Genomic DNA, 23,386 nt, shown 5'->3' on the forward strand with positions numbered 1-23,386 from the left:
ATCAGATCTGAAATATTTCAAATTGTGTAGATCTGTTGGTGAGGAAGCATTTCAGCTTCTAGATGTCTACAAAGTCTATTTCATTTTCATTTTTGAAAGATATTTTCTCTAACTGTAGACTTCTAGATTGATAGTTTTTTTTTCTTTCAGTTCTTTAAAGATAGTGTTCCTTGCCTTCTGGCTTACATTGTTTCCAATGATACATCTGTTGTCATTCTTATCTTTGTTCTATGGTATAGCATGTCTGTTGTTCTCTGGCTTACTTTTAGATTTTTCTCTTTATCACTAGTTTTAAGCAAGTGGATTATAATGGGCCTTGGTGTTTCTCATGATTGAGGTTTGTTGAACTTCTTGAGTCTGAGAGTTTGTAGTATTCATCAAATGTGGAAAACTTTTGTTCTTTATTTCCCCAGAAATATTTCCTGTACTCCCCTCCCCCATTTGTTTTGGGGGGACTCCAGGTTCACACATATTTGGTCATCTGAGGTTGTCCCAAGGTTCACTGACACTCTATTCAATTTCCCCCCTCTGTTTTATTTTTCCTCTTTCTGTTTCATTTGGGATCTATTGATTTGTCTTCAAATCCACTAATCTCTTTTGTAATATCTAATCTTGCATTAATCCCATCTAATGTGTATATTTTTTTATCTCAGACACAGTTTTCATGCATAAAAATTTGAGCCAGATCTCTTTGGTATTTCCTGTGTCTCTTTCCTCTACCTTCTTGAACATACAGAACATAATTATAGTCCTGTTATTTCTGGTTCTGTTTCTATTAATTGATTTTTATCCTAATTATGGGTCATATTTTACTGTTTCTTTTGCATGCCTACTAATTTTTTATTGTATGTGAGGCATTGTGGAATTCCATCTTCCTGTGTGCTGATATTTCTGTATTCCTTTAAATATTCTTGAATTTTGTCCTGGGATGTAGTTAAATAACTTAAGCATGGTCTGATCCTTTTGAGGCTTACTTAAAACTTTAATTAGACTTGAGCTAATTTTGTCTCTCCATACTGAGATAATCTCCTCTGAGTATGTCACAGTCTCTGGTGCTTTGCTCACACATATGCATTGAGTAAAACTCAGCTAAAGACTTGGGGCAAACCCTCTGAGGATGTCTGGAGCTTTCTTTCTAGATGATGCTTTCCTCTCCAGGCAGCTCTCTCCTCTCTAGTGTTCTGCTCCACAAATTTCAGATACCTTGAGTCTCCTTGCCTCCTTGAGTTCTCAATCCTGTCCTCTCAACTCAGGGGGACTGCTATGCTCTGGGTTCTCTCTCTCTCTCATTCTCTCTCTCTCTCTCTCTCTCTCTCTCTGCACTGCAGCCTGGAAACTCTTCATGCAATAAGCTGGAACAATCTTAGGGCCCACCAGGTTTGCTTTCCTTCTTTCAGGGACCACTGTTTTACATTTACTGTTATCCAGTGTCTGAGCAACATTGTTTCATATGTTTTTCATTGTGTTTGGGTGTTTAAGGCAGAAAAATAAGGCTGGTCCCTGTTATCACACCATGGCTAGAAGCAGAGTTTCCTGCTAGTTTTTCACGAAACAATTTTAAATAGCTTTTAGAGTTAAATGTACACTTGATTAATGTGGAAGCCATGTGGCAATGCCGTTTGAATAAGGTAGAATGTAATACATAAATAGAAAATAAATTATAAGAAAAGTAAATGAGGGCACCTGGGTGGCTTAGTGGTTGAGCGTCTGCCTTCAGCTCAGGTCATGATCCTGGGGTCCTGGGATCAAGTCCCACATCGGGCTCCCCGCAAAGAGCCTGCTTCTCCCTTTGGCTGTGTCTCTGCCTCTCTCATCAATAAATAAATAAAATCTTAAAAAAAAGAAAAGTAAATGATTTTTGGTACAAAAGCACGAGTTTTGGAAAAATTTAACATAGCAAATCTTTAAGTATAAAATAGTTTACTTTTAAATGCTTCACTCTTTCCCTCTATACTGGTGGCCTTGACCAGGCAGAAATATTACATCCCTTAATTAGAATCTATGTTACTGTGACTTAATTCATTTTCTACCTGGAAGGAAGTTCCAGAAACCACATGTCACATTACATGATGTCTCACAAGTGAATGGCAAAGACAAGGTGTGTAGTGTCTCTAGGACTTCAGTTTCATTCCCAAGCCACTGTCTCTGGATCCTGACATTCATAATGGTCCTCAAAGGAAGTATGTCAGTGTTTCCAGGTGATGTGGTTCAGTCAGAAATGATCATAATGGAGTTCACTACCTGATTCACACTTGCTTCCCCAAGTATAGCGCTCTACTACCCATCTCTGAACTGGGCTCTCCTTGAAGTTTAAAGGCAGGTGTCACAAGGATCTTCTGGCACAGAAAACTCCAGAGCTAAAGAAACTTCAGCCCCATCTTCTATCTTGCTGCATCCATCTAGAATGTCACTGACAGTCCCTAAGGGCTGCCCTACCAGTATATTTTCAGAAACATGTATGAGCTATTCTCTATTGTCTTTCACATGTGTTTTAGTTCTTAATAGATGACTTGGGCTACTGATTGCTTTAACAAACAAAATAAATCTTTTTAGTTGCCATGGTTAAGTTGACTTTTGGGTTTGAATATAAAATAATCTTTGGCATTTTCTGTTTTAATGATAAAAAAAGAAAAACTCAGGCCAACTCTATGCCATTTTGAATTTCATAATATCTGAAAATCACCTTGTAATATCATCTTCGTTCTGTATAGGTTATAGAAATGTGGCCTGATGTTGTACTTTATGGCTTGTATATATACAATAAGGTCTAGACTGTAGCTGCTTCCCTACCTGGCTAATAAGTCCCATTTCTTACCAGTGCTTACCCAAGAATGGTGCATATGAAAAAGTGGGCAGAGAAATACATTACTGTTGAAAGCGATGGAATGACTAATAATTATGTAAATGCCACCAGAAGGGATTTTTTTTTTTCTCTGTGGGCCACACATTAACAGATCTATTAAATTTAGAGTTAGTTCTAGCTGGAATTTATTTCATCGGATGTGCTAATTTGGTCATTTATCTGGACAATAAATGGCATGTCATTTTCCCCCCTAAGAACAAATGAGAGATGTGTGCTGAAACCTCCCTTTCCCCTCCGGTAGCCTGGAAATCGCTCTCAGATTAGAAAGCTGGCAAATAGTGTGTGTATAAATTTGGAGACAATAGCTAGAAACAAGTAAGCTACAGGCAGACAGCAATGTCAAGCTCCAGCAGATGAACAAAGAGGCAGGCAAATGAGGAACTCACCCCAAATCAAACAGGCTGTGGATGGTGAATTTGGGATAGGTCCTTGCAAAACAGAACAGCGAGGTTTGTCCCTCCGGGCCACATGTTAAATATATCAAACAAGCATTGGAAAGCAGGAAAGCAAGCAAGTAATAATCGCAGCCCCTCCAGCACTGCACGTGCAGACCTCATCAATCCTCTTTTGTTGAATCAGGCACTGGCTGAAGCTGGGGCTTACGACACCCTTGCACTGTGACAGACGGTTTTTCAGCGCAGCACAGTTTGCAGACACCCGTGATACTGGGATCCTGTGTGGGGGTTCCAGTTGCCCCAAAACATAGTTGATGGGACAGAGTGATTGTCTCACAAGGAAAATCCTAGGTAGACATGGGCCAAATAGATTTTTGTTTAAAATTTTGAATCTATAGTTCGTGCTGAGTGGACTGTCCAGAGTTGAAACTCCAACCTAATTCCATCCTTTCTTCCCTTTGTGTTTACCGTTGTACTTACAGGCGGTATAGGATTCCACTGCCACACCTCCCTTGAGGTTGGGGAGGACGATTTTGTACTCACCAGAGCTCTGGGCCAGCGTGAGGGCCCCTGCTGAGACCCTTGAGTGCAGTCAGCTGCCTCCATGATTTACTGTATGTCTCTAAGTTTCTGTGTTCCTTGGTGGCTTTTTGTGTTTGCCCAGATAGACTTTTGTGTAGATGTGACTCTGTGTGTCCCAGTTTCTTCCCTAGCTTCTATCCACTGGAGAGTGTTTTCAGGGAGGAAGAATTTCCACTGCCTTTCAGGGTCCTGTAGCCAGCATAAGAATCAAATTGACATGAGACAGATTAATAGGAGAAAATGAGATTTAATTTTGTATGAATAAGAATCCACACAGACATGGAAATTCCAAAGATGGTCAGGCAAAATGAAGTTGTACATCGTTCTGAACTAAGGAGATGGGGTAAGGGTCTGGGACTTCGAAGGAAAGGAATGTGATTCACAAAAGATGGAAGAGTAAATGTTTGGTAAACCAATGTTTGGTGGGCCACTCATGGGACATAAGACTTTGGGACATAGAGGACTTTGATCACACAGGCCTTGCTAGGTTCTTCTCTGTCTACCATACCTGGTTCATGGTAAAATGCAATTATCTAAGTTTATAACTCTTTCTGGAGCAGGTCCTCGATTTAAGTCCTTTTCGGCAGGACTGGAGGGAGGTAAAGAGCTTTTCCTGGATCTGCTGGGTTTTGATTGCTTTTAGCTCAAAATAGTCTTTATGCCCTTGGCCCCGACCCTGTCAACAAAGCAGTATGGGCCTCCTGACAAAGAGAAGTGAGAATTCCCCCTTGAGGTGAGTGGGGCCTCTAGCAGATGGGACTCCATTTGTCCCAGGAGGCTGTATATGGACATGAGAGGTGAAGCATGTCCTAACCTGTCTTTTCTTACCAGGGTCACCAGAAATGCTTAATTGTCACAGTAAATGCCCATAACTCAACCCCCACGCTTGCTAGCAAGAAACAAGAAACCAGTCATGCCACGAAACCTCATCTTTATGAATTGATCAAAACTAGGGCTGTTTTCCAGGATAGGATTATTTTGAAAAACTACCTGAGATTTATCCCACTTGTACCCATTAATTCCATAGTGTTTGGTTCCATCGCTGGGCCCAGCTAAGCATTTCTCATCTTGACTTTCTCCTTGCTTTCCCTGCAAGAAAGTCATTCTATTTATGCACCTAGCACACTAGCTTGAAGCATCTTTCTAATCTTTTCCCCCTCAAAACCCAATTCTCATGAACAGTATGCATCGAAGGTGATTCTTAACGCTCAGGCTAGAGATTAACTTGGTCTGTGTGTTCCTAATATTTCTACTTTCATGATATGCAAAGGAAACTATTTTATATTTTTTCATTTATTATGTTGGCCCCTGGGATTTTTCTAGCATTGAATGGTGCCTCCATTTTTATGGTTCCTGTAAGAAAAGCGTCACTGGTTTGAATCCTTTGCTTTGCTTTCCTTTCCCTCTCTGTCTTCTGCTTTCCCTTCCTACCCAGAGCAATGACAGCGCTTATTTGCTCTGCATCTCGTGATAATAACCATAACGCTACATTTCAAATTGTTCTAAAAGGACATAATGTTGTTGTTGTCTTACTTTATTCCGCCCCCCCCCCCAAGTGTAATGGTGTCCAGGCTATCTTCTGTGGCATACCTAGGAAGAAAAGAACATTTCTAGCCTGGCTACTTTCTGTGTTTTTGAATTCCTTAGCAATTTTTCTCCAGAAATCATTCTTGATTTTGTTCAGGTACACGCTGAATATTCTTGAAGAAATTGGAGGCGGACAGAAGGTCAATGATGACATTATTGTCAACTGGGTGAATGAAACATTGAAGGAAGCGGAGAAAAGTTCATCCATCTCTAGTTTCAAGGTAAAAGTCGGAGTCTACTGCTCATGGCCACCTGAGCTCTATGCTTATCTTTATTGTTTTCACTCTATTTTAAAGTGACCTTCAGTGTGAGGTATCTGAGCCCCCCACCCCATTTTTGATTTTGCTTGAATGACCCATTATTGTTTTGGTGTTCACAGGCTATTTCATTGACAAATTTCCTGTCACTTGCTCCTGTAATAATTAATTTTAAAAACCCATCATTTTTAACACATGATTTTAGGCGTTTTTCAAAGTAACATAAAATACAATAATATTTTTTAAATACACACAGTTTCATGATTCAGATTATTATCATAATGGTGGTGGAATGTAAAAGGCTATAAAAGATCTCCCATGTGATATTTTTTTCAGGGAAAAACAGTTGTGTACTTGTATCCAAATCCCATTTTTATTAAAACCAGCATTATATTTTATTCAATTTCCTAACTCATGTTTCCTAACTCATTAGCTGGATCCTTCCTCTAGGGACTTGCATACTTGATTCATGTCATAACGTCTGTGCCATCTTAATTTCTTTTTCTTTCTTTTTTTTTTTTTTTTTTTTTTGGTTTAAAGGTCAGGAATTAGGGGGAGGGACCCCGTCAGAGTTTGTATGATCATGACTGGTGAGGTTTTGTCATGATTCTGTCTTCTGCTTCAAAATCAAGAAAAAAAATTAAAATTTCACCCCACCAAAGAGAGCAGATGGTATTTCTGAGTTGTGCTGTGCTAGGAATGTCCACTCCCTGTGAGCTCATCACAGATCATGGCCATTACTCTCTCTCCTCCAGCTTACCCTCAGTCTGGAGAGCTGAGCAGAGAGATAGGAGTAGAGGCGTGAGCAAGTTCTTCCCCCCACCCCCCAAAAAAAGAGTTGGAAGGGCAGGTTCCTGCAGCTACTGGACTCTGCAGCTATAGTAAGGAAGCAGCTGTAGAAAATATATCAAATGAATGGGCACAGCTGTGTTCCAATAAAACTTTATTTACAAAAGCAGACAACAGGCTAAATCTGGGAGCATTATCAACATGAAACATGCCTTGAGCGCTAAGGGGCTCCTTGTGTGTAAGCCCCATGTCATCTCACAGACATTGTAAAGGCAGCTGTACTGTTTACCTCATTTTATAGGTAAGGACACTGGAGCTCAAGTAATGGAGGTTACAGCTAGTAATGGCAGGAGATGATCCATCAGTGAGCGGAAAGCACCTTTACCTGCGGGGTGAGATCACAGAGCAGTGTGTATCCATAGGTCACTTCACCATTACTATGCAGCCATCGGGGTGATAGCCCAGGGCGGGCAATGTCTCGGTAGAATAGCCGCCACCGCAGCCCATTAGGTCATCCTGGTGGCTTCTGGGATGTTCTCGTGGGGACTCACTCTTGAGAATGTTTGACAGCTCTCTTACTCCTTGGGTCGCTCTAGGCTGATTTTCTCCTGTCTCCTCACAGTCATTGTAGAGTTGATCAAGGAAAAAAAAAAAAACACCAAGGGAAAATGTCAAATTAGCCCCATGTTACTTTTAAGTGAAACCCTAAAAAAAAAAAAAAGAGAAAAATGAACACAATTCACTCTTGATTAACTGTTTTGGAAATAGTCCTGGTCCCCTCTTCAGCTCTGAATGTTGCCAGTTGCCAGCCGTCTCTGCCTGTCTGCAGGCAGGACTGTGGGCAGAAAGTAGGAGAGAAGGCCAGACTCAGATCCCTCCACTTTGTTTCCCCCGTGGTTCTTCAAAAGGTTCTATGGAGATAGAAGCTCAGGCTAATGTTGGAAATTAGATTACAACTGCATAAGGATTTTATTCCTGTAATAGTTCTCACATTATCAAGGAGTAAATAAAAATGGACCCATTATATTTTCTAAAAATATTATTCTCCTTAGCCAGAGGACCAATGCTAGAGACCTAGCACCTTGCAGGGGACCAATGCTAGAGACCTCGCTTGTTTCTTGATAAGAATTCATTCTGATTTAGACCTTCAAGGTGTGTTTGGATTTGCCTGGGCCCTGATGCTGATGTGCAGTTGCCTCTCCACGTGTGCACTCACAGTCCCCAGGGGAGGGGAGAGCAGATGGGAGCATTCACAGCTCTAGGTGTGAGCATGAAGATGTTTACCATGCCAAAGAAAGAGCCCAGAATTTTAAGTCGGGGTACCTAGGTTCAAATCCCAGCTCCACCAGGTATCAGTAAGTCATTTAACCTCAGAAACTCCCTTGACTCCCTGTCAATTAAGATGAGATAGATGCCTACACCTGAGGCTTGTGGCGACAAGAAGTTCTGGGCAAACCATGGGCACCAACAAGTACCAGTTACAGTCATTGATTTAATCACACATCCGCTCTAACTGCCTCCTCGGACTCACAGACTGTTCTTTCCCTCGAGTCTCCAAGGAGCATATGCTGAAGCTACTGCCCAGATGAGCCCTCACCACAAACCCTGCCAGTCAGCTCTGGGATGTTGTACAAACTTCCTTCCATTCCCAGTGTGAGAATGACTCCTTGACTGTTGGGAGACAATGGGTTTCCTCCACTTGCTGAGCCAACAGGAAGCTGGTGGCTCCCTTTCAAAACCACGGTTGACTTAAGACACCATGTGGAACACTGTGGCATTTCCCAGACCAGGTTGTGGATCTTTTGTATTTAAGAGGAGAGAGCCACCCACCTCCCTTGAGCTGAACAGGAGTAATTTGGGGTCCTATTGATGAAACCATCCCTTTCTCTCTATGCAGGACCCGAAGATTAGCACCAGCCTGCCTGTGCTGGATCTCATTGATGCCATTCAACCGGGTTCCATCAACTATGACCTTCTGAAGACAGAAAACCTGAATGATGAAGAAAAACTCAACAATGCCAAGTATGTAAATACACCTGAGTCCAGGGAGGGGAGGACCCAGCTGGCAACGGGAAAGCTGTAAAGTCTATTGTTTGTGCCTTTTGCACAAACAGTTGATAGCACTATTTGCTTTTTCTTCTCATTACTTGCCGTGTCCCATCACCATTATTTTAGATGTTGTACAATAGCCGTTTAAGACTCCTAGTGTAAGAATGGAAGCAAGACAAAGAACACAAGAATATTCTTTCAATCGATAAGCAAGCCTATAGTTTCATAAAACCAATTTCCCAGTTGCAATCTATGAGAGACTTCCTAAGTAAAGGAATACATGCCAGGCCCAAATATAAACACTCCATTTATGACTATCCATGGATATGAATGGGCAGGACTGGGGTTCAAGACCAAAGTCTTTACCAGCTTGGGAGCAACTACTTGAGGGCAGCTCCACCATGTAGAGTGGGGGTCAGCAGACTACAGTCGATAAGCCACATTTGGAGCATTGTCTCCTTTTATAAATAGAGTTTTATTAGAATAGCCATGCATACTCATTTATGTATTTTCTGTAGCTGGTTCCCTGCTACAGGGCAGAGTTGAGTCATTGTAACAAAGCCCACAAAGCCTAAAATATTTACCACTTGGTGTTTTGTAGAGAGTTTCCTGACCTATACTCTGGAGTGGTGCCTTTCTCCGAGCACGTTGCATTATTTCCTAGAGTTGTCATAACCAAATACCACAAACAGGGCAGCTTAAAACAACAGCAATGTATTCTCTCCCAGTTGTGGAGGTATAAGCACAAGATCGAGATGTTGACAGGGTTGGTCTTTCTGAGGCTGGAGGGGAGGGGAGAATCTGTCCCTTGTCCCTCTCCTGGCTTCTGGTGGTGGCCAGCAGTCCTTGGCTCATAAATACATCACTCCAGTTTCTGCCTCCATCTTCACATGACCTCGCCTATGTGTCTGTGACTCTACATGGCTGTCTCCCTTCTGGTGTGCGTGTGTGTGTGTGTGTGTCTGTGTGTCTGTGTCTCTCCTGGTAAGTGCACTAGTCGTGTTGGCTGAGGGCCCCACCCTACTCCAGCATGGCCTTGGCTTAACTGATTAAACCTGAACAACTTTCTTTCCAAAGAAGACCATACTCTGACTTAGTAGGGGATAGGGCGTCCATTTATCTTTGGGGGTGGGGATCACAATTCAATCCCTCACAAAGTTCTGGAATTAAGAAGTTGAATAGTGTCCAGAAGCCCTGTGTGTGTGTGTGTGTGTGTGTGTGTGTGTATAACCTCAACAGTATTCTTTTTTTCTGTTCCCAGTTTGGGAAAGTGTGTGTGGGGGGAACCTGAGTTCCTTGTATGCTGGAATTATAAATGGTAATTACAATAGATGCATGGGATAGATGGGGGATCCATGATGCAGTGGAAGAGATAGGGAGGGAAACAAAGCTCTACAGAGCGAATAAAATCTAAGATGAGATGGATTGAAAAGACAAGTAAGAAAGAGGTAGAGGTAGACAGGTGAAGGAGGCAGAAAGAATACCTCCAGGTAGACGGAAGAATGCATACGAAGACCTAGAATTTTAAATAAAGACTAAAAGAGCCCCCCCCCAAAAAACCTTGCATCTAATTCCTCAAGAAGAATGTGATTAGGTTTAAGGAACTTAGTTTCTTGAGTTAATTTGCAGAGCCCAAGGTCTTATAATTACTAAGTGATTCAGCTACGGTTCAGAATCTGACTTCAGAGCCCAGGCTCCCAAGCACTAGTCTCTAAGGGCGTGGTACGAAATTGCCTAGAAAAAAAATGAGTAGAAGGAATTATACCAAATGCTAAAAATGGTTATGTCATGGTGGCAAGATTTGCATGATTTTTTTGAAGCTCTTGTTTCTAATTCTTCAACAACTTCCCTTTATATTTTATAACAGAGAAAGTACATTTTTATTTCATTAATAATTGCTAGAGAAGAAGTGATTGAGAAGTGGGCCAGGAGAAAGAATGGGGACTACGCTTGCCTGGTGCTCTTCATATGATCAACAGAGGACGAATAAAGTTAGTTAACAGAGCAGAGGGCGTAATGGGGCCTTGGGTAGAATGGAGAATCTCTGGAGCAGTCGTTGTAAGAGGTTACCAGATAATAAATGAGGTGAATAAAAGAACTGCCAGGTCGTCTTGGGGGCTCGTTTGGAAACAGATTACCACTCATAAAAATTACCTTTATATAATTAAAAACACAGCAAAATGTTCCAATGGAGCTATGATAACCTTATGTGAAAAATGTGTCCTCTAAAACTCTGGCTCTTTGGGTATTTTAGTGACATAAATACATACATGCCTGTGCGGGCAAGGATTGGAATGGAACGAAGAGTAAAACTGGTGTGCGAGGTAGAAGTATGACACACGCATCCTCCTCCTTTTCCTCCTTGCCTTTTCCTCCTTCCTCAACTTGACATGGGGTCTGCAAACTTTCCCAGCGCACATTCTTGTTCAGTTCCAGGACTTTCTCTGCTGCTCTAAAGCCCAAGAGAAGACTCATGGTGAAGGCATCAAACGTAGCAAGAGCTAGAGGGGTTCTTTAAGGGCAAGTAATAAATGTGGTGCTTGTCATGAGTCTAGGCAGCACGTCCAGTAGTCAGGAGCTCTGTTGAGCTGAGATTGGCCCACAGGAGTGAGGGGATGCCATGACTCCCCCGAGCTGTCCCAGGAGTGAGAGCTGCGTGGTATGTGGTACGTGGAACCACGTGACTATGCTCCTGAGGGGTCCCCTTCATACTCTGTGGCTCAGGCTCTTCTCATTCTTCCTCTTCTCTCCCTCTAGATATGCCATCTCTATGGCCCGCAAAATTGGGGCCAGAGTATATGCCCTTCCAGAAGACTTGGTCGAAGTAAATCCCAAAATGGTCATGACCGTGTTTGCTTGCCTCATGGGGAAAGGAATGAAGAGGGTGTAAGTCCCAGTGAGGAGGCGATGCGCACACTCCTGACTGCTCAGCATGGGATGCCCACGGGGAGCACGGAGACTGCTCAAGCCATTCCAGTTTTCAACTCTGTGACATTATACAGGATTCCAAAAAGTATATGTTTGTCCAGCCAGGTAGCCTCTCCTACCTGCAAAAAAAAAAAAAAAAAAAAAAAAAAAAAGGCTTCATTCTTTGCAAAAACATAAAACAGACAAACAAACAAAAAAAAAAAAACCCCACAACCCAGTCTCTCACAAATATTTTTATTATTGAATTTATTGCTTCTTTGAAAACCTAGAGGGGAAAAAAAACACCCTTACCTTCCAGGCACCCTTCCTGCTTTTGCTATTAGTCAAGTATAGATGCTGCAGTGTTATTAATTTTAACAATATTTCAGCCTGGCTTAATTTGGCTGCCTTTTTGGTTCAAGGTGAGACCCCAGAGGGGGTGGGGGTTGGGAATCATCAAGCCAGTCCCAAAGCCTGTTTCTGGAGGCCGGCATTTGATCTGTTACAAGCCTCTCCTACCCTCCTGTGGCTTTGCTTTATACTCTCTCAGAACAATGCCTTCTCTGTGGCCCACTTTTGCTGCCCATCCTTAGGTCTGGGTCATTTGGCGCCTCTGATGGGTCAGGCTGTCGGGGTCCCGAGAGTCCCTGGTGACTCGCAAAAGTAAGGCCTCATCAGAGCCTTTCCTCAGAACGAGAGTCCCAAATGGCCTAAGTTTTGTCAGCACACAGGAAGCTTCTGTTCTTTTAGGGTTTGTGCCCAGATCAGGTCTACCATCTTGAATACTGTGCCTTCAGGGAGATTCTTAACCTCAAGGCAGGTTACCCCCAAGGAGGGTGTAATTGAGCCTTGTTCCACGAGGGGACAGTGTGGAGCCACAACAAAGCAGCTCTCCTCCAGGCCGCTGCCCCTCGGTGCCTTAGGCCTGCTCCTCAGACCTCTCTACTGTGGTGTGGCTAACTGGTGACTGGAAGCAATTCGGCTCCGCTTCTCACTTGTTCTTAGATCTTAGTGCCCCTGACTGCTGCAAGGCCATATTATCAATGTTTACTTTTTTGGGTAGTGTAGAAGCTTTTTGCCACCCCCAAGCTCGAGGGAGCAACTGGTGCCAATGAGCAGCGCCCCCACCTCACCCCCTGCCCCCCAACAATACACACCCACACAGAGTCATATACACAAGACATTTAAAGGATTCTGAAACAAAACCAGAGGAGCAGTGTGAGTTCGAGGAGCCCTAACAGAGTATATACAATTTTCATGAAAACCTACCGGAGGCTAAGAAGCAGCAGAGCATTGTGAACCAACACTAGACTCTTGTAGCCATCTTTCAAAGGAATTGCAATGCTTCACCCTGGATCTGTTCCTCGGCAGCAGGTTCGAGAAGCCAAAATGTGGCCTCTTCTAGCGCGTAATCAGTATTTCTGCTGCATCTGAATACAAAGTGGTTGGCTTTGTCTCGGACCGAACTTAATGTAGCCTCACATGATTCTCCCCCACCTGGCTCCGGGAAGACTGTTCCTGGCTTAATAGAAAATGAAGATAAAATAATGCTCCAGATGTCTCCAAATAAAAATGTTCCATTTATGTCATGTATTTGGATGTTTCCTTTGGCAAGTGTCATTAGAACTCGGCGTAACTTATCAGTGACTCCCTCCGGCTAACACACACCGAGTGCCTAACATGTGGCAGGCATGGTGCAAGGCTTTAGAAATAGGCCTGGCGTTGTGCCTGGTTGACCTGGAAAGATGGAGGTTCAGGAAACTGACAGGTGTGATAAGTGATAAACAAGGGTGAGGTGAACTTGTGACAGAGGAAACGGTCTAAGAAAAAATATTTTGGCTGCAAAACAGAAAAGTAAGCTGGAGTTAGACACGTTGAGCCCAGTTGTGAACCAAGACCAGATGTGGGATTGGTGCAGGATGGCTTCTGGGGAGACGGAAGGAGGCATCTTTCTTGGCTGGCAGGGTCTGATGTGGGCTTCCTAGCCTGGCCATCCTCCCTTTGGGGGAGGAGCACAGAGAGAGTGCTGGAGAATTTCTCCCCCGCAGGGTCCTCTCAGGTAGGCCTCTGTGGTCAATGAGAAGCATCTCTTTGGCGTGGTTACCTCCTGACCACACAGCCGCTAGGAAGCCAAGTGTGTGAGCTTCAATGGCAGCAAGTCCCAGCTTTGCCAGCAGCTTCCTTCTGGAAGTGGCTCTTTTGTAGCCTGAACGTTCCTGCAGCTCTTCCAAGGAAAGAAAAGATTAGATTGTGGGATGCTGCAATCTAATCATGGTGATTTTTCTAAATTTAAAAGTTTGTTACAATAAATAAATAAATACTTGCTACATTAAAATGTCAATCCAGATACGGCATCAGAAATCAAAATTGCACCAAGGTGTCTACCGTCGAGAGGCCACCCTCCCACCTCTGTGTCTGGAAGTGTGCTTTGAAGCCAGCTCCAATCACCTCACTGGAGCCAGTCTTGTGACCCTATCGCTAAATTATTGCTAACTTGAAATTGGCAACGATGGAGGTTGCCATAGCTATGATCAAACTCTACAAATAGGCTTTTGTTTTTGTTTTTGTTTTTTTTCTTATCCCCAGAGAGCTGGTTCATCAACCCACCATTCACCCCGCCCCCTCCCCCAGTTCCCCTCCTGGTCAGCAGTCACTGTTACTAATTTCTTTTGTATCCTTCTAGAAATATGTCATTCGTATAATACTCACATGCAGACCTTTTTATTACAAATATTAGCATACCATAGCCATCATTCTGCATCCTGCCTTTTTCACTTAATACCATATCTTGGTGATTGTTTCATGTTGGGATATACAGATCGGCCTCCATCCTTTCAGTAGGTATAGGATCTTATTATATAGGTATCCCAAACTGCATTCAGCCAGGGGCTTATAAATAGATATTTAGGCTGTTTAACTGTTTGCCTCAATAAATGAGGTCACAGTGAATAATTATCTGTTTCTTGTGCACAGAATGATCATTTTAATTGGACGGGTATTCAGTTTCTGCTCTATCAAAGGTATTAACTTGGATGTTAAACATAGATCCTCCCTCCCAAATCATTCTTTCAAATTATTTGACGAAACAGATCCTGGACCCAATCCTCCCTTCTCCATTTTATGCCTACAGAAGCATATTGATCCAGCAAAGAGATAATGTACACACACACACACACACAAAATAATAATAAAAATCAGAATGTGGGAGCAGTGTGAAGAAGAAGAGGCGAGAACGACCCCCGGACCGGCCAAAGCCCGGGGCCGCCGCATCCCCGCGTCCAGCGCTTACGTCCCGCCGCCCTCGCCACCACGCGCAAGAGAAAGGCTGAAGGGGATGCTAAAGGAGATAAAGCCAAGGTGAAGGATGAGCCACAGAGAAGATCTGCAAGGTTATCTGCTAAACCTGCTCCTCCAAAGCCAGAGCCCAAGCCTAAAAAGGCCCCTGCAAAGAAGGGAGAGAAAGTACCCAAAGGGAAAAAGGGGAAAGCTGATGCTGGCAAGGATGGAAATAACCCTGCAGAAAATGGAGATGCCCAAACAGACCAGGCACAGAAAGCCGAAGGTGCTGGAGATGCCAAGTGAAGTGTGTGCATTTTTGATAACTGTGTACTTCTGGTGACTGTACAGTTTGAAATACTATTTTTTATCAAGTTTTATAAAAATGCAGAATTTTGTTTTACTTTTTTTTTTTAAGCTATGTTGTTAGCACACGGAACACTTCATTGTTGTTTTGGGGGGAGGGCATATGTCACTAATAGAATATCTCCGAAGCTAGATTGATAACAAGAGGGAAAAACACCTTCCCCTTCTAGTTTTGAGAAACTTCCTCTTGGCTCCCAGGAGGAGGGATTTCTTGATGTTGACACACATGAGCCACCTTGGTGGTGTGGAAAAACTAAAATTCATTTTTTTATGTCCTCTTCTCCCTCTCTGCCTTCAACATAGACTTGACTCCCTTAAACCCAGAGACCTGTTGGAACCTGATCCCATGAAATGGTTCCCAGTATGTCAGGCAATCTGGACTTTACGGTGTCACCACTGAGATGGCGTCCCTCAAAAGAGTTCCTTTTTTTAGCTTGTGGATCTTCAGATTGATAATTCTGCCATTTTCATTTCATTTCCTGAAAGTCAGGGTCGGCTTGTGAAAAGTTGTTAAACAACATGCTAAATGTGAACTGTCAACCCTCACTCTAAACTTTCCCTGTTCAGAGCATCACATGAAGACTTCATTGGGTTTTATAGTGGCTTTCTGATTTTGGTAGTCCATTGTAGAAGGGAGTTTGAAAGTTGTTGTATACTGTTAACGATCGTCCGCCCATGTCCTGCCTGAAATACCATGATTGTTTATGAAAAGTATCTTTAATAAAGCTGGATACAGTTTGGCTTGGAAAAAAAAATCAGAATGTGATAAATGCTATAACAAATTCATAAATAAAGTATGGGAGCTCAGGAGAAAACTAATTCTGAATGATGGGTTACCAAAGTTGGCAGAAAAGCTGAGCTCTGATGAATGGGAAGGCAGGAACCATGCTTTACACATACTGAAATCCCGTACAATGCCAACCGCTTTTCTAGATTTTTAATAAGTGCTCAGTAACATTTTAAAAATTGATTTGTGTTACATATAAATGTTTCCCGACCATGAGAGATGCCAACTGGAAAGAGGTGAGGAACCGTGGTGAGGCAAACTTACCTACTGAGATTTTAGGATGGAAGGGATCCCCGTGTGTCTGGGAATTATGACATTCAAGTCTGATGCAATGTGTTGGACTAGATGAGCTTTTAAAGTCTCAGCCAACTGAGCAATTTTATCCACCTACGCGCGCGCGCACACACACACACACACACACACACACAGTCTAGTTTGTCTCTGGAAGCACAGCTCGGGTCTTGATTGTAAAAACTACCAAGACTCAGCCTGCCGTAAGCCAGCCCAACTCAGATGGATGCTTGATGCGTGAGGGACTTCTGGTGCTCGCAGTGTCCCTGGATGACTCCCGCTCCGACCTCCTTTACAGTTACTGTGCCTGTTGACACACAGCAGCTGCTGGGATATTATGGACTTTTGTTCTCCGTCTACCCCAGTGACCCAATACACTTGGATTAAATACTGGCAGGACTGTCCGTGAACTTGACACCTTGCCCAGCACGACCCTGCAAGCCTCATGACCCAGAAACCAGAGGCATCAGCTCATGACAAATTAGCACTGACTGATCCTCTTGTGAAATCTAGTTACTTTGACAGTTTCCTAATAAAATTCCAGTAAGAACAGCAACTGCAAAAGACCACACTTGACTCAGTGTCCTGTCTCCCCATTTCTGAAAGACAGAGTTTACCCACTGAGTCTGTGCATGAGTGACCCCCCCAAAAAACATCAAAAAGGAAAGAAAACTGTGTTTTCTCAAACCTAAAGTCTGCATATATTTAGTATCCACTTTTGTCAAGCACAAAAATACAGATAATCTAGTCAATATCCAGTGTGTCACCATTAACAACTCAGGCAGGTCAACAAAATGATAATAATTTTTATTATCTGGTATGTCAAAATCGGGGATTTCCATTTAAATAGGTGCTTTGGTTAATAGAGAGCTATCATGTACCCCTTTTGGAATAGGGATTTTAGGGGATTAGAATGCATGCAAATAATTATAAAGCTATGTGTAAGGTGACGTTAAACTTGATAATTTGGTAGGTGTGCCTTGACTTGGCTCATCCCAATGATGAGTCACCAATAATCAAACTTCCTTGCTCTATGGGTAGTCCTTGGGCCAGGGGAAGCTGGGTAACCCTTGCCACAGACCTATTACATCAGAATCTGCATTTTTATAAGATTCCCATTTAATTCATGTGCATGTTAAAATTTGAGAAACATTGCCCTAAAAGAGTAGAAGCCTTCTTTAAAGACCTGCAGTTGATAGGTAGTCAATGTAACCAGCTTCAAGTTAAATTCTACTTTTCCAATTATAGAGGACTCAAGAGATTAAAATAACTTTCCACTAACATTATCCCATCAGCAATAATTCTTCAAGATAGATGAGTGGCTTTGCCCATTAATTGGGTGTATCCCCTGTCACCCAGACTAGCCTTTGCAGTTGTTCTGCCCATTGACTCCTCTCTTCCCCGTGGCACCCACTCCCAGGCCCAGGCTTTATCTCCTGGTCCTCCTGGGTACCTTTATTTATTCTTTATAAATATTTTATTTATTTATTCATGAAAGACACACAGAGAGAGAGAGAGAGAGAGGTAGAGACACAGGCAGAGGGAGAAGCAGGCTCCATGCCGGGAGCCCGACGTGGGACTCGATCCTGGGACTCCAGGATCACATCCTGGGTGGAAGGCAGGTGCTAAACCGCTGAGCTACCCAGGGATCTCCACTCCTGGGTACCTTTAATGTGCCTGTTGGCACAGCTTTCTCTCACTGAATGCCTAGGGCACCTGACCCAGTGCCATATCACTGGTCTTCCCTCCCGTTCCTTCACTACCTACATCAAGCCTAATGGTTTTTCTCCCACTGTCTCTGGAGCAATCTCTCTATAGTTTCCAGAGACAGCAGGTAACATAGTAAACCAAACTGTCCCAAGGGGAGGGATTGTGGCCCTCCAGAGCCTACTCTTTTCTCCCCCAAAACTTTGAAATGCACTTTGAAATGACTTTCTGGGAGTATAGCTTCATCACTGTTATCTTTGCCAATTTTCTAATGGTAAAGAGAGAGAGGAAAGCACCTCCCAAGTGTGCAAAGTTCCAGTGGATAGAACGAGCCTGTTACCTTTCAGGAACCGAAAAACTAGTATGGCGATGGAAAGCGAGACCTGCCACAAGAAACAAATGGTCTGGTGAAAGGTTTAGTAATGATCCTCAAACATCGGGGCCCTTAAGATTCCCCTGGGGAGTTACTTAAAACCCAAATCTCTCAGATCCCACCACAAGATTCGGTGCCTATAGGGGTGGTTGGCCCAGGAATCTGCATTCTCCACAAATACCCTAAGAGAGTTCATGAATCACAGAGCACACTTGGACAAGTGCTGGTCCAGAACAGCTGTTCTCAACCCTGACTGCACATTGAAATGATCTCGGGGACTTAAAAAAAAAGTGCTGAGGCCTGTATCTCAATTATATGAGAATCTTGGAGGGAGGGATATAGGCCTCAACTTCTTAAGTGCCTCTGAGTTTGAGAAATACAGATCTCTAGCCCAGGGTACTCTGCAAAGGCCAGGACTGGGTGAAGCATGTTAGAAAGTGGAGAGACCAATACAGAGGATGATGGTTTAGAAAGGGAGAATGAGGGGATGGAAATTCCTAAAGACAAACTGCTCTGTTCACAATTTAACCACCCAGCCGACAAGCCTTTGCCCCTCTGGATGCCAAGTAAGGCCCTCGGTGCCGTAGGTCTCAGGCTCTTGCTGTAGCCAAAGCAAGGGAATCGGAACCGGAGATCCAGTTCTCTGCCCACACACCTCAAATCCCCCTCTTCAGTGGGTTTGGAGACAGCACAATCCTTTTTTCCCTTTCGGAAGATCTGGCCAGATACACTAAACCTTTGTGCAAATTATAAAACTGCTTCACTCTTCATGAATAAACATGAGAGATAATGCGTGGAGAGAAAAAACATTGATCAATTAAGTGTCTTCAAAACCTCCCAAGATTATGCAGTTTTAATGGCTGAATGATTTTGAAAGGGAAACTTGTAAATTGAGCTGCACCTGAACTCATAATAAAAAAGCCATTAAATTAATTGACTCTCTTGGCGCCTACCTGACATTGAGCCTGAGCTGTATATCCAAGTGAGGCCAGCCAAGATCTCAGAGGCACTTACCCTTATCCTCAGGCTCCTCCAGATGAGAGAAAGGCAGAGCAGACCAGTCCTCGCAGGGGAAATTATCTTCTTACACAGTCTTCATAATGGCTGAGCGTTCTGGCTCTTGAAGAAGGCCTTGCCATATTATTTTTGCCAGCTAGGGTTCCAAATTGGCTGGAGATGAGTCTCAGGGGACGTGGTTCAATCATATAGATTCCCCCGGAACTCGATTGCCCTTTTGGGGAGGCAACTCGTCAGCCAGCTCTGCTGGGAGCATTAGAGGAAGAGGACAAGCTGTACCCAAGGTCATGCTAAGCTGGGTAAGGCTCCGAGCAGACGGCCATGTTGGCCCCCACCAACCCCCTTCCCGGCTTATCTTTTTAATAGGAAGTGGAACATTTTGAGCACCTGTTTCTCCAGTTACTTTCAAATATTATCCCACTGAATCATTACAACAGCCCTCTGACACAGGTTATTATTCATTTCATTTTTTTCAGAAGAGGAAACTGCACCTCTGAGAGGCTAAGAGATTATCCTGTTAAGGGTGGGGAACATCTGATCAAACTTCACAAGAGGTGTCAAGGTCAGAAATCTCAAGGAGAGACGTGGAACAAGGAAGAAAAAAACTTGTCTCCATTTTTTGTCTTCTTTCTTTTCTTTCTTTCTTTCCTTCCTTCCTTCTTTCCTTCCTTCTGTTCCTGCATTCCATTCCAATTCCTTCAATTCCCTTGAGGAATTGAATTTCTGGGAAATACAGTGAGTATGTTTGACTATATAAAAATTGCCAAACTTTTTCAATATGGCTATATAATTTTGCATTCCCACGAGCAATGTATGAGAGTTGAGGTGTTCCACATCCTACTACTTCATATAGTTAGCCTTTTTCATTTGGCTACTCCAGAGGTAAGCAGTGACATATCATTGCAGTTTTAATCAGCATTTCCTCAGTAACTAATGATGTTGAGTGTGTGATTACTGGCCTTTTGTATATTTGGGAAAGTGTCTATATAATCTACCCACTAAAATTTTTTTGTCTTATTCTTGATTTACAAATGTCCTTTTCATATGTTGGATACAAGTGCCTTACCCAGTATGTTTTGAAAATATTTTCATTTAGTTCATGGCTTGTCTTTTCATTTTGTGAAAAGTGTCTTTTGAAAAACAAGTGCTTTTAATTTTGATGAAGCCCAATTTTTCAAATTTTTCTTTTGTGATTTGTGGGGTTTTTTTATGCTCTAAAAAACAGCTTTACCTGACCCAAGTTCTTTGGGTTCAGCCACAAGATGCCCCCACAGGAAAAAAAGGAAAGGGAAAAAGTGAGGTCAGGATTATTTTTCTTCTATCTCTTTCCATGCAAGGTCAGGAAAAACCAATGGAGTCTCTCAATGAGAAGTCACAGTTCCCGTCAGTCAGCCCTCTGTGTGTGGCTCTGTTTATTTCCAGGTTCTCATCCTTTCAGTGCCTTACTGTTACTAGTCTTGGGATCACTAGCCAATGATCTTTTATAATCTTCCTATACCCTGCCCACCTCAGTATAAACAATACTTTTATTAAATTCCCCACAAATTAACCAAATTGAGTGTGCCATCTTGCAATATTCACCAGGAAGTCTTCTTAGGTTCCACAAAACATTCAGACTCACAAAACCTTCACCAGCTTCATTCAGCACCATTCATTCAGAGATATATAAGATAGAAACCAAAGGCTGAGGCAATGCAATGTCACAAGTTCTGTTGCATTTGAATAGTTCTCGGAGCAGTCAACCAAACACTCTACACAGCTTCCCAGGCTCCTCAAATGACAGTTCAGGTGTGAAGGAATGAGACTTACATCTGACAGGTGTAAGAATCACACTGGCTTAGAAGCCCCATATCCCCAATAGCCAATCTTTTGTAATAACTTCACAGGTCTAGATTCCTGGGTCCCTGTAGAGACATGCCTGGATATTAATCATTTTTATTAATCATTTTACTTTAGGTGTAAACATTATAAAAAGTTCAGAATGACTACCTGCTACTGGGAGAGAGACAATGAGATTTGAGAGCTCTCTTTCATGTTGCTGAAGGCTGAGGGCAGAGCAGGAGAATTGAGGGCAAATTCTGAGGCAATCAGACCCCCGCCTCTGCTAAAGAGAAGGATTTGCATCTGTTTTTAAGTAATCTGAGACTGTGGTAAATAAAATCTAATGAAAATGATAGCAAATTCCAAACCCAGCTCAACTGCGGTCTTGATTGACTCAATCCTTCACACTAGTGGCCTGAAGAAGATATATGACCTATTCTGGGCATAAATACTACTTATTTTAGTCTATACCTTCATTTTACACATAATATCTGACATTCAATAAAAAACTAAAAGCAAGTGAAAAAGCAAGAACAGGTGACCTAACTTTAAGAGAGAAAATGGTTAAAAGAACCAGATGAAGAAACTACCCATGAACAACGTAACATGCATGAGCAGCAGTGAAAAGAAAATTTAAAAAAAAATCTGAATACAAATGTTAGACATGAAAAACATGATAGGGAAATGAAGAATTCTTTCAATAGACGTATTAACAAACTATAATAGTGGGGAAATGAATAAGTGAACTTGAAGCCAGATCAATACAAAATGTCCAAGCCAAAGCACAAGAGAAAACAGTTAAGAAATATGACACAGAACTTTTCTGGTTATTACTGCTGTTAAAAAAAAAAATCACTGCAAACTTAATGGTTTAGGTTCATACTTCCACAATCAATTGACTTTCTGAAAAAAAAAATTGACAAAGTGATTCCACAAGGAGAAGAAAGTCTTTAGAAAATGGTGTTAGAACAAGATGTCAATTGCCAGTTGTTTGAACCTCAATCCCTGCCTCATACCACACACAAAAGTTAATTTCAGATGGACCGTAAGCCTAAAAGCAAAGACCAAAACTATAAAGTTTCAAGAATAGTTTCATGACCTTGAATTAGTCAAAATTTCTTAAACAAAATGCAGATGTACCAACTATCAAAGAAAAACTGATAAAGTGGGCTCACCAAAATTAAAAATATCTGCTTTTCAAAAGACATCAATAAAAAGTGGTTGAGCCACCAAGTGGCAAAAAATATTCATAAAACATGGATCTAACCAAGGAGCTATATCCAGAGTATATAAAGAATTCACACAAGTCATGATAAAAAGTTATGACAAAAAGAGAAACAACTGAATTTTCCAATATGGTCAAAAGACTCTAACAGATACTTCCCAGAGGAAGATATATTTATAATACGTCTATCTGACAAAGTACTAATGTCCAGAATAGAAGTATGTCCTACAAATCAGTAGTAAGACAACGGTCTGTTTAAAAATCAGGCAAACAATTTGAACATGTGCACATACATGTACACGCACATAGCCAAGAAACACAGAAAAAGTTCTCAACATTATTAGTTATAATAGAAATGTAAATTAATACCAAAATTACTTACCATCACAAACTTACTAGAATGGCTAAAATAAAAAACACTGCATCAAGTAACAACAACCTCAAGTAACAATAACCATGCGGACCAACTTGGAACCCTAATATAGTGTCAGTGGGAAAATAAAATGATACAATCACCTTAGAAAAAGGCACAGCAGTTTCTTACAAAACTAAACATTCCTATTCCCTAGCAATTTAATTTCTAGATATTTACTCAAGAGAAATGAAAACATCTGTCCACCAAAAAAGCCTTGCACAGGTATACTCATAACAGCTCTATTTATAAAGGCCCCAAACTGAAAATATCCCAGATACCCATTAATAGGAAAATGGATAAACGAATACCATTGTATTACTTAACAATAAAAAGGAATGAATTGCTGGCACACAAGAGTTTGAAAAGAGTTTTTAAAACATGCTGAGCAAGGGGCACCTGAGTAGCTCAGTCGGTTCTGTGTCTGCCTTCGGTTCAGGTCGTGATTTCAGGGTCCTGATGTTGGTGTAGGCTCCCTGCTCCGTGGGGAGCCTACTTCTCCCTCTCCCTCCACCCCCTTCCCCTCGCCCTCCCTTACCTCTCCCTACTCTTGCTCTAATACATAAGCAAGTAAAATCTTTAAAATCAATCACTCAATCAATCATGGTAAGGAAAGGAAGCCTGACACAAAGGAGTACGTGCTGTAAGCCCTAGACTGAATATTTGTGTCCTTCCCATCCCT

General features: G+C 42.3%; 2 protein-coding genes across 9 annotated transcripts in view; both read left to right on the forward strand.

The window, feature by feature from the left end:
- LCP1 (lymphocyte cytosolic protein 1) overlaps positions 1-13,022 on the forward strand; it is a 106,085-nt gene extending 93,063 nt beyond the window's left edge. For 7 of the 8 annotated variants that reach the window (XM_038569538.1, XM_038569540.1, XM_038569543.1 and 4 more), the window contains 3 exons: positions 5,525-5,648; positions 8,371-8,495; positions 11,280-13,022. In XM_038569538.1, coding sequence (XP_038425466.1) covers positions 5,525-5,648; positions 8,371-8,495; positions 11,280-11,412 — 382 coding nt within the window. In that variant the 3' untranslated portion in view covers positions 11,413-13,022. Of the gene's footprint in view, positions 1-5,524; positions 5,649-6,774; positions 6,866-8,370; positions 8,496-11,279 lie in introns of those variants that run through there. The other variant, XR_005376213.1, reaches the window with a different exon arrangement.
- An 87-nt stretch (positions 13,023-13,109) lies between these two features.
- LOC100683650 (non-histone chromosomal protein HMG-17-like) lies at positions 13,110-15,811 on the forward strand. Its single transcript, XM_038570165.1, has 2 exons — positions 13,110-13,219; positions 14,648-15,811. The coding sequence occupies exons 1-2, from the start codon at positions 13,110-13,112 to the stop codon at positions 15,009-15,011; spliced, it is 474 nt and encodes a 157-aa protein (XP_038426093.1). The 3' UTR covers positions 15,012-15,811.
- The last annotated feature ends 7,575 nt before the right edge of the window (positions 15,812-23,386 follow it).

Source organism: Canis lupus, chromosome 22 (genome assembly GCF_011100685.1).
Source record: "Canis lupus familiaris isolate Mischka breed German Shepherd chromosome 22, alternate assembly UU_Cfam_GSD_1.0, whole genome shotgun sequence".
Lineage (NCBI taxonomy): Eukaryota > Metazoa > Chordata > Mammalia > Carnivora > Canidae > Canis > Canis lupus.

Coding starts and splice junctions, on each gene's coding strand:
- LOC100683650 (XM_038570165.1), top strand. CDS start 13,110: ATGTGGCAGGCATGGTGCAAGGCTTTAGAAATAGGCCTGGCGTTGTGC. Junction 13,220..14,647: donor GTGATAAGTGATAAACAAGG/GTGAGGTGAACT, acceptor AGCAGTGTGAAG/AAGAAGAGGCGAGAACGACC.